The 10,763-nt window shown below is 31.7% G+C and overlaps 1 protein-coding gene across 1 annotated transcript; it reads right to left on the reverse strand.

The window, feature by feature from the left end:
- On the reverse strand, window positions 1–6,634 carry LOC114177211 (ribonuclease TUDOR 1). Its single transcript, XM_028062477.1, has 17 exons — window positions 6,468–6,634; window positions 6,035–6,200; window positions 5,755–5,829; window positions 5,521–5,634; window positions 5,325–5,429; window positions 4,581–4,787; window positions 4,296–4,508; window positions 4,111–4,218; window positions 3,328–3,498; window positions 2,936–3,133; window positions 2,492–2,854; window positions 2,177–2,407; window positions 1,903–2,091; window positions 1,751–1,828; window positions 1,469–1,663; window positions 670–1,047; window positions 1–473 (listed from the first exon to the last, which is right to left on the reverse strand). The coding sequence occupies exons 2-17, from the start codon at window positions 6,191–6,193 to the stop codon at window positions 285–287; spliced, it is 2,973 nt and encodes a 990-aa protein (XP_027918278.1). The 5' UTR covers window positions 6,194–6,200; window positions 6,468–6,634; the 3' UTR covers window positions 1–284.
- Window positions 6,635–10,763: the final 4,129 nt, after the last annotated feature.

A 10,763-nucleotide genomic window follows, 5' to 3' on the forward strand; every position in this document is an offset into this window, starting at 1 on the left:
GATCTGAACCGCGATTAACTATAAAACAACACCTTTGTGCTGTCCCATCGATATGAAACAACTGCCATATGCATCTTTTATTACAACACTTGTTTAAAAAATTGTCTTCTCAGCCTAAGGACAAAATTTAAAACAAGAAAAACAAAACAAAACTTACTAAGGATTACACATGGCATTCTTCTCCTCTAGCTTGAAATAAAATGTTCATGTCTATAACTTGCTCATTTTCTCTGAAGGTGGTGTCTATAACTCTATAACTTACCTTCCCTCTTAAAAGTACACACTCACTTCCGGCCACCGGCCTTCCTAGCAGGAGGAGCAGTGTCCTCATCATCCGACTGAATATCTCCATACTGCCACATTCCACGCCGATTGGTCCGAGCTTCTCCCTGGAATATCTCCAGATTATCAAAGGCCTGCTGTTTTTCTTTTCTGTCCCACCTGTTCCTTTTTTCTAGCCTACCAAGTCCTTCCTGCAATTTTTCAGACACCTTTTTTTATTAGGTATCACTCAATATATAAGATTAAGGGGACAAAATAATTTTTTTTTCAAATATATATGGTAATGATTTTAAGAAAACTAAGGGTGCACTTGCATACTCATGTATGCGTAGGTCCGTCACTGACTAAATATGCATCTCAAAACAATTGAAGTAAAGAAGTAGTGACCTGTAGCATGGCAGCATTAACACTGATCTCAGAATCCACAGCAACTAGAGTTACGGCAAGCACTGTTCCGGTACCCTGCCCTTTGGCTTTTCCTCCCGATGTGTCTCTCTCCTCGACCTTAGCCCTGAATTCTTTGCCACTGTTTAAAGTCAGTTCACTCAAATATTCAGCTGCTTCTTGGCCGAAATCCTCTTCCAAGATTGGAACCTTCACATATGCAAGGCTGCACAGTTGTGCAAGACCAGGGGCAGCGGACACAGATGGATCAAGAGGCCGTAGCTGAGAGTACGGTACTACTTCTTGATTTCCATAATCAATATAAAATACTTCAAACAAATCATTTGGAGATTCAACAGGTCCTCGAGGTCCATTCACTATCTACACAATCCATAACATTTCACAGATTAAGTTTGAGTGAAGACAATACGTGATACAAGTAGTGTTTCTAACCATTTTGCATCTAATCAACCCTATCCATAATACTGAATATTGTAAAACGTGATAACAAATAGCAAGTGCACAAAGTGCTGACCATTAAGAAATATCTGACTAAATAAAGTCACGTCAAATCCAGCCAGTAAAAGAAAATTTGTCTAAAAGGATTGTCGTTCAAGATGAAATATTGCTTAATGAGATGAAACCACTAAAAAGTAATACCATGGGGTAAGATGAAATATTGATGAATGGAAGAAAGTGATTTCCATGACTTGGAAAATGAGATGTTTCTCATCAATTTTTTCATCATAGAATGACAATTTCTCCTAGATAGTATAGTACGGAACAAAAATTAAGAACTTACCATTGCCCGATACCAAGATTTATCAGCACCAAAAAGACAAAGGACTATATCACCCTTCTTAGGATTGAAAGCTCCAATCAGAGGAGCTTCTTGAAGGTTCAGAAAAGAAAGCTGTTGCTGAATGGATGCTATCTTTTGATCCCCAACAGGATGGACATAGAATTTACCCCCACCCAAGACTTCTGTTACCGTCACCTAAGAACAGATAAAATGGAGCACATCATTCAGCATTTCTTAACAGAAAAAGAAAGGTTGTTTATTAAATAAGAGTATTCTACGAACCTTGAGCACTTCTTGCTGTTTGTTCTCAACAGGTGCACCATTAGATACTTCCTCCCCTTCAACATAATTCTCCCAAATCTGCATTACAAATCACTTTAGAACAGTAAAAAAGGAAAATTACAGATATAACGCCAAGCATGGGACCTCCTTACTTTCAGCTTTTGGCTCCTGGCAGATTGTTCAGCTCGCTCCAGAAGAAGAAAATCAGGAATCCTGTCACTTCCAAAGGAAGTTTGAAGCTTTGCAAAACCAGCTTCAAGTAGTGTAGTTGCCATATTGGTCCTTGACTCCCATAAGGAACCCAAGAAAGTGCCAGTTCTATCAACGGTCTCAACCTCAATCTGAAAATTATGAAAATTACATTTAATTTAGAAAAATAAAAAGTAAATGGAGAAATTTAATGTTTGTAAAAGAAGACCTAATTACCTCAACATCTCTCTGCATTATTTTCCGCCTCATGAGTGCGATGGCTTCATCAGAATATGGCTCATTGCGACCAGGACATCTGACACCAGAAAATGCAAATGCAATACTACAGGTTTCTTTTGGAATTAACAATTTAAAGCGGTGACCACTGAGGACATATTCCACAACGGCAGGAATTTTTCTACTGCGGTGAAGAAAAGGCAAGAAATCTTTGGCTTTCTTCGCTGATGCCTAAAATAAATCAAAGTGGGGGGGAAAGTTTAAGTATACTTCAGATTAAAAGAAAAATTTAGTGCAATTATAAATTTTTCTCACTGTGGTCAAGTCAGTTATATGCATGACTGGAGAATCCTTGGCAGAATGGATCCCTTTCCTTCCAGAAATAGCACGTGATTCAGCAGTAAGGAGAGCATCATAATAATTTGATCTTTCTTCAAAGTCACGATGTCTGATGACAGTTCCAAAACCTCGGCCAACAATCAACTCAGCAACATTCACCCCATTCGGCTGACTTCCAGCAGGTGAAACAGATGAAGGGACATCATCACCATCAGCCTTACCAGTGCTGAGTAGGAATACTGATCCAAAATCCATTGCTCTGCCTTCAGGAACTCCTGGTGGAACAGAAGATCCATCAGCAAGAACAACCTTTCTAGAATACTCCATTTGAACATTTACCTGAAAATGAGGATAACTAATTAATTATAAGTGTAGTCACCAATGATATAGACCATTACATATTATAATATATTTTCATACTTGACGACCAATGAGGCGTGTTCTCAAGAACTCCTTTGCCTCACGAGCATATGGAGCTGGTTTTTCATCTCTACGAGGATTGCCCATTTTTGGGCACCTAATACTTGAAAGGTTAACTCGCCGCTCTGCTAGTGGACTGCCATATGGAATTGAATCATCGGCAACAATGATACAATCTCCACTAACAACCTCAACCACCTACAAAAATAAAATTTCAAAATTAAAGACTTAAATGAATGAAGATTGAATATTGAGATAAATTAACACAACAATGACAACGACAATAGTCTTGTCCAACTATGTGATCGTTGGGCTAGGCTAAAAACAAAATTCTCAGGGACACCATGGGACTCTTTTAATTTGGGTTAAATCAATGATTATAGAAATACTACCTTTCCTGTAAAATTCTGGTCATGTATCGCTTTTGAATTTGTTGCTGGTGGTACATAATTTGTCCACATTCTTAACCTGTTTTTCTTTGCCTGAAGTTCTGCAGTCTTCAGCTTCCTCTTTGCCTCTTCTTCCATCATATTGGCACTCCATTCAACATATTTGGCAAAACCCTGTATGATTAAGAAATTGAAATGATAAGAGATTTTCAGAATACTGTAAAGGGATATGTCATCAGATGAAGAGACAAGAAGAATCATTCAAAACTCCCTCCACAAAACTATAATGCATTTCATTTCAGCAAATAATCAAAGCTACAGGCTAGGAAACAATTCAACCAAAAATATCAGGAACAGAGATTGTACAAGTGTTATTGGCTTATAGCTTTAACAAGCACAAATAGCAAAAATTGACTACTAAAACATGTATACTCTTCTAAACGCAGTTTCTTGTACAAGAACAAATTAGTCAATCTTTGAGATAATATTCTACTAATAAAAATAGTCATCATGATGCTTTCTTCTGACTGGCCACTCACTACAATGAACCAAAAGTGTATAGCAAGCACAATGTTTCCATGTAAAATTCTTATTTGTTGTCAATCACAGATAGATCCTCATGATGGACACCTACACAAATTAAGCATTCAAGAGGATACAAGTTTGTTGCTAACTCACATAAGCCAATGTGATCATGCAGAAACAGAAAATTATGGCAGGAAATATTAGAAGTCCAACAATAAAATTAAACAAGCTTAAACTACTTTGCACAGGTGAAGAACTCACATTTTCCACAAGCTCCAACGCCAAATCTTTTGCTGAGTCACCATCAGGATAATAGACTGATCCAATCAAATTGCTGAACTTATCAACGCCTTCCAGGACAATTCGCACCTACATGCCCACTTGGAATTTACAAAAACATGCAAAAATGAAACAAGCGATATAAATTACAGAATCAGATTACCCACATCTCGATTCAATACTCTAGTCTCAGTGAAGAATTTAGCTTCAGGTGCAAAGGGATCAGCAGAAGTTTCAGCAGGTGCTGCTGAGGCTGCAAGTCTTTGGGCAGATGTGAGAGGGGCACGAGGTTCCCCAGGAACGTCTCCATTAGTCTCATCAGCTGGCACCTCTGGTTCAACAACACTTTCAGAGACAGCTCTCCTTCCCATTTGTGGAGCCTAACTTAAAGAAAGATCAATTATTCGTATGCTTAGAAAAGGGTAGGAAAAAAAGAACTATGATATATATACCTGAATTCCAGCAACAAAAACTTGGACAAACTGAAAATCTGGGAGCAAATAGACACGCAGGGTACTTCCATCGCGAACCTGCTCAACAATTCCTTCCATGGGCCTGCCCTTGTTAGCAGCTAATAAAGCCATAGCATCTAAGTTGCCAGAGTCACCAAGAGCTGATGGTGGTAGATTTCTGATGGATGCCTCAGCAGCACCAGGAACCTGCAATCAGCCACAAAATAATATATGGTTCACTCAGGATAGATTTATATAAGATGTCCAGAATGTCAGAATGGGAAAGTCATTATACTTTTCCATTTTCTGTCACATTACAACATCCTCCTGTTTGATGATTTTGAATGGAACTACATGAACTTATTTACATAAAGTATTGGACGACACTGAGATAAACATAACCTCATTCTATAATTAAAACTTATAAGGTGACAAAAAAATTATCATAACATCTGCAGGTAAAGAAACACTTTACATCAGCAAAGATGCCAAACAGAATCCACACTGGTTTCAAGCTTGTGAAGAAGCCAAAAATGCAACAGGCAATGCACGCCTTGTTTATTACAAGTAAGGGACGCCTTGATTGCTAATGAGAGTAAGTAAAGGGGTTTGCATGTAATTTTTGAAATTGCAACTCACAGGCACCGCAAATAGCAGAGACCTTGTTTGCTACCGACAGAACTTTTGAAATTGCCTGCTATGCTATTTAATAGTCCAACACTAAAAACTCACTCAGACACAGACCTTACTCCAACGACCAAAGCCTTCTTGTTTCGCTTGTTCTTCCAATCGTAACAATTCAGCTAGGTAAGGACTTGCTTCTCCCTTCTGTTGCCCCTGCTCTCTTACCTGCACCAACAAAACCCCGATAAACAAATTCAGCAATGAAAAAATAATCTAAGCATGGTACATCCGAACAAAAAAACGCAAAGCGTTCAACCTTTGCCCATCCTGCAGAAACAACGAGCACTGCAACATTCTTATCCCCTATAAAAACTGTGCCAAAGTCACGGCTTATCGCTGGCACAGTGTAATCAACTCTGAAGGCCACTTCCTGTTCCAATCATATAAACATGTCAGAGACTTAAAATGCTTTATCTTCAACAAAAAGAGAAAAAAAAAAAAGACATACTACCGACCAAAGTAATAAAAACGGAAACTTCATTTAACCTACCTTCCCTATGCAGAGCTTCCGTAGAAACTCTCTACTTTCCCAAGCAAACGGTTCATCCACACCACCTCTACGCGCCTAGCAATTTTTTAAAACAAACATCTTTAATCAGTTGGCTGTAAACACCTCATCAGTTGCACAGAAGAAAAAAAAAAGCATTTTCAATTTCGAAATTAGAACACAGAAAACATAACAACCTCAACATTGATACAACAAAATTTGGAAGAAAAAAAAATTGTAATTCACAATTGGAACAAGATATCCACGAATCTAGTAAAATTACCAGTCTTGGAGCCATTAGAGATGACAGCGTGATGGACTTTTCAGGCAAGGGACCAGGCTTGCCGGTGGGCATGGCCATGATGACCACGCAATCCCCCGACGGAACCGCCTTCACCTTTCCTCGGTACCATCCCGTCGCTCCAGCCGCTGTTGATGCCATTTATGATCTGCCATATCCACACACAAATATTAAAATTCATAGAGTGAAACTTTTCCTCTGCATCCATCTCACACATTCACAGATCCAGAAGTATAAAATCCGCATGCATTAACAGATACACGAAAATCAGCACACATAAATGCATTGGGAGCAATTAAAATTGAGATCCGAAAACACACAAAGAAAAAAAAATGCAATCCAGCACATAGAGAAAACAATTGAATACAGAAAATCGAGATCTAAGAGAAGTGGCGATCGATAGAGAGATGAGAACCTGTTCGAGAAACGGAGGATTGGACGGCGGATGAGAAGACAGAGAGAAAAATGTAGAGAGAGATGGTTGTGTTGTGTTGTGTTGATTATATAGATATAGAATAGATATATAGATGGCATGTTGGACAACACTTCAATTCTACAATTCAGAGACAACTGAGTCATCACTGTGTGACCCCTTCTTTTTACAAAATTACATAAACTGCCACACTCAAATCCAAAACCAAATCCTGCTACTTCAATTCTCTCTCCTTCTTAATTATACTTTTCTTTTTCTCTTTCTTAAACTACTTCCCCTTCCTCCATTTTTATTTTTTTTAAATCATATATATTAAAAGAAAAAACCTAAATACACTCAATTTTCTTACCCTTTTTTCTACAATATTTTTTTTTTATATTTTGTAACAAAAAAACTTTAAAGTTATTAACCAAAACCATATGTATTATTTAAGTTGAGATATTTTAGAAAAAAATATATTGTTAAGTGAAAGAAAAAAAAATAGTTAAAATGTATTCATGTTTAAAAGTAAGTGTGTGTTTTCTTACAAATGAATCAAATTAAAAGTTTCATCAAATAAAATAAATATATTTTTTATCTATCTTTGTCTCATATAACATAAGCGACTTAATCTATTAGTAAATACAATTTTTAATTTTGTACAATAAACTTGCAAAAATAATTAATTATTGCATATTAAATAAATTATAATGTAATAAAAGTTTGACTAAATTGAAATAAAATCATAACAATTGAATTACTCCAATTCCAAATGAATTGAAGTCTTAATTAAGTTTTAAGGCTTTTTTTTTTTTTACTTTTATACTTTTAATTCGGTCTTTATTGAATATTTTTTATTTATTGCATATTTAATCTTTATTCTAAACAGATTGAATAACAATTCTCAAATCGTGAAAGACCGCAAAAATCATTAGAAGTATGATTAGTCATTATTTTACACGTTTTCAATAAAAAGATAATAGAACGTATGAAAATAATAATAAACAAAATGACGAGATAAACTAACAACTACCATGAAATAATTAAGCAATAATAACTTAATTAAAATATAAAAAATTATAATACTGAATATAAAAAAAATAGAAACTCATCTAAATATATATAAATTTATAAAAGGATTTAAAACTGCTTGAAAAGAACTAAAACTGAAAAATGATCCCTAATTAATGGGTAAAATGAGAGTTGCGTCATTCTAAACTTTTACAAGTTTACATTAAATACTTTTATTTTGGCATTAAATATTTATTTATTATTTACCTTAAACTTAGTGTTAATTAACATTTCTTTATTTAAGTATGAAAATAGTAAAATAATTTATGGGTATCGTTAACTATATCAAAGACACTGGTTAAAGATAATTAATATATATCGAATTTTATAAAATATCAAAATTTTGTAAAAATTCGTTGATAATTGTGATATTAAATAAAATTTGACATGATAATCATTAATGTAATTTTATTTTATTTAAAGGACAAAATACTCATAAGTATTTCGTGTTTAATATTTTATTTAATGTTCATAAATAAAATTTAAAAAATAATTAAATGATCAAATAATTATATTTTAATATTTCTAAAAAATTAAATATAACTAAATATAAAAAATTTAAATTAATAGAAAAACTAACAAAAATAGTGTTAAACATCTAAAAAATTTACAAAAAAAATAATTAAATTATAAATTTGAGACTTCATTAAATTTCCTTCTTTAACTTTTCGCAGATATCATTTTACAACATTCTTATTAGCTTAACTAAATATCAAAAATCAGACAATATTTCAATATCTGAAATTATTAATTATAAATATATAAAACTAGCAATGTAAAAAAAAATTATCTAAACTTTTAGTAGATACTTTAGAAATTTTAAAATATGTATTTTGTATCAGAGTTATTGCTTAAAAAGTTCAAATGATAGTTTTGTTTTTATAAAATCTGTTATATGCATTTATATTATTTTAACTAATAGAATTAATTATTCCAACTTTCAATGTAAAAATGGTCAAATTAATGCGCATTAATTATTTCTTAACTCGTGTCCTTATAACACTAGTTAGCATTCTTCATAATTTATTAATATTTCTCGTCTGATATTGATTTTTGCTAAAATGGTGGCCAGACATCATTAGTTAACGTATTTCTTTTAAATATCTAAAAAAATACAAATTTTTAAAACGTACGTTCATTTTGGGGAATGGTATAAATTTTTGTTTATTATCTCATTAAAGTTTGAAAGGTGAAAGACTAGTTTTCAATTTCTCATTATTATAAACTCTACATTAAATTTTCGGAGAAAGAAAATGGTGGTCTTCAATTTTCAAAAGATGTAAAATGTCCACTCAAAATATTTTTTTGCTTATGTGACTATACATCATGAATTAACATATATTTTAAAAAAATAATCTAAAAAACATTTAATTGCTATACAAATTTCATAAATCTATTTTATTGTGTTAAATCTGATAAGTTATCTCGTTAAATTCTTATTTGTATATTTAAAATTTGAAACTCACTCTTTTATCTACCAAGATGTTTGCTATTTTCAGATTTGCTTTTCTTATGTGACTATGTTAACATGTCTTCATTTAAATATATATATATATATATATATATATATATATATATATATATATATATATATATATATATATATATATTATTGTTGTCAAATTTTAAAAATCTATTTCATTTTTTTAGAAAGGTTGAGCAATCAAGTTAGTTTTCACATTCAGTTTTGAGAGGTAAAAAGGTGAGTTCAAATTTTAATTATGTGCTTCTATATCTATATATAATTTTTCATTAAATAAACACACTAACTATTTCTATTTTTAATTAAAGATTGAAACTCGTCGTTTTCTAATTGTTTTGTTTATGTCATTAGAAATTGTTGATTAACATGTCAGAAAAAAGTCAAAGAGGAAGGTGGGCAACTTTTTTGCAAATAACATCATAAAGTCTAAGTTATCATTCTCAATTAATGTTAATGTTTGTTTCAATGACTTATAATATGTTTTTATTTCAATATATTCATGTTTATTCCAAATTCCTTACAACGATTTTTGATGCTCATAAATACTCTGACATCTTTCAAGTTAATTTGTCAAATTCAGGTGAACTTTTTTATATGCTTTCTAATTTATTGTTTTTTAAATAAGTATATTTTTTCCATAAATAAATTGTTGCACTTATTTCTATGATGCATATACTTCTCATTCACCTAAAGTAATCAATCTTTTGTATCAATTGAATTCATGAAAAAAATTATTCAACCAGCAAACGTTAATCAATAAGATTCTTATCAATATCATGATTAAAAAAGCTATACTCAAATTTAAATTTGGAGCTCTAACAAGGAACATTGATGTAACAAACAAATTCGAAGTAAGAGATTTAAGGTTCGAATATTTTTAACAAAAGCAAAAAAGGAAATATAATTACACCTATGATTATTCAAATAAGTCAGTTACCTTGGTATGCGAATTTGTCAAATGGAATCAATATTGTAATGATATGATTGTCACATAGACCAAGTAAATATAAATAAGGGTTAGTCTTTGAATTCAAAACGTAATAAAGTCTTTCTGAAGTCATTTAAGCTTTAAATTATTTGATGTTATTTTTTATGTTTTGGATGGACAATAGATGTCTGTCATTATCATTATTACTTAATCAATTAATTGTTATGAAATATTTTAAGTAATTAGCATCTACTTTTTTATTTAGGTTATTTTACAATTATGATAACGTTGTATTGTCAAACAAGCAGATTGAGAAGTGAGTGTAAAACAATCTTTTAAACAATAGTGATTCTTTATTTAGGTTATTTTTTTTATGATGTATTCGGCTGAACATTAAGAATATATTGTATTAATATTTTAAATCTTTTTTAATATATTCTAAAATGTTAAAATTAGTGGTAATTAATGTATTATAAAAACACAGTAGAAAAACAACACAAAAAAATTCAATAAATAATCTGAATTCATATATATATATATATATATATATATATATATATATATATATATATATATATATATATATAATAGAGCATTTGGAGTACTGTAACCCTTATACAAAAGACGTTTACATTGTTTTCTGCTTTAGGTTTCTATAAACATGATTAGAACATTTACATTGATTTGTACATAGTTAAGTATATCATTTTTATAATAAGTAATATGATTTGTAATTCATGTATGAAGATTATACATGTTAAAATGACATTTAACTCTTACTATATATATATATATATATATATATATTTACTTAAAC

The sequence above is a fragment of the Vigna unguiculata genome, chromosome 3 (genome assembly GCF_004118075.2).
Source record: "Vigna unguiculata cultivar IT97K-499-35 chromosome 3, ASM411807v1, whole genome shotgun sequence".
Lineage (NCBI taxonomy): Eukaryota > Viridiplantae > Streptophyta > Magnoliopsida > Fabales > Fabaceae > Vigna > Vigna unguiculata.

What these genes read in the sequence shown, in the direction of transcription:
- LOC114177211 (XM_028062477.1), bottom strand. Translation starts at nt 6,193, where the DNA reads ATGGCATCAACAGCGGCTGGAGCGACGGGATGGTACCGAGGAAAGGTG. An exon ending in GCTTTGGTCGTTGGAGTAAG is followed by an intron (nt 4,788 to 5,324) that starts GTCTGTGTCTGA and finishes GGCTGATTGCAG; the next exon opens with GTTCCTGGTGCTGCTGAGGC. An exon ending in AATCTTGGTATCGGGCAATG is followed by an intron (nt 1,048 to 1,468) that starts GTAAGTTCTTAA and finishes TGGATTGTGTAG; the next exon opens with ATAGTGAATGGACCTCGAGG.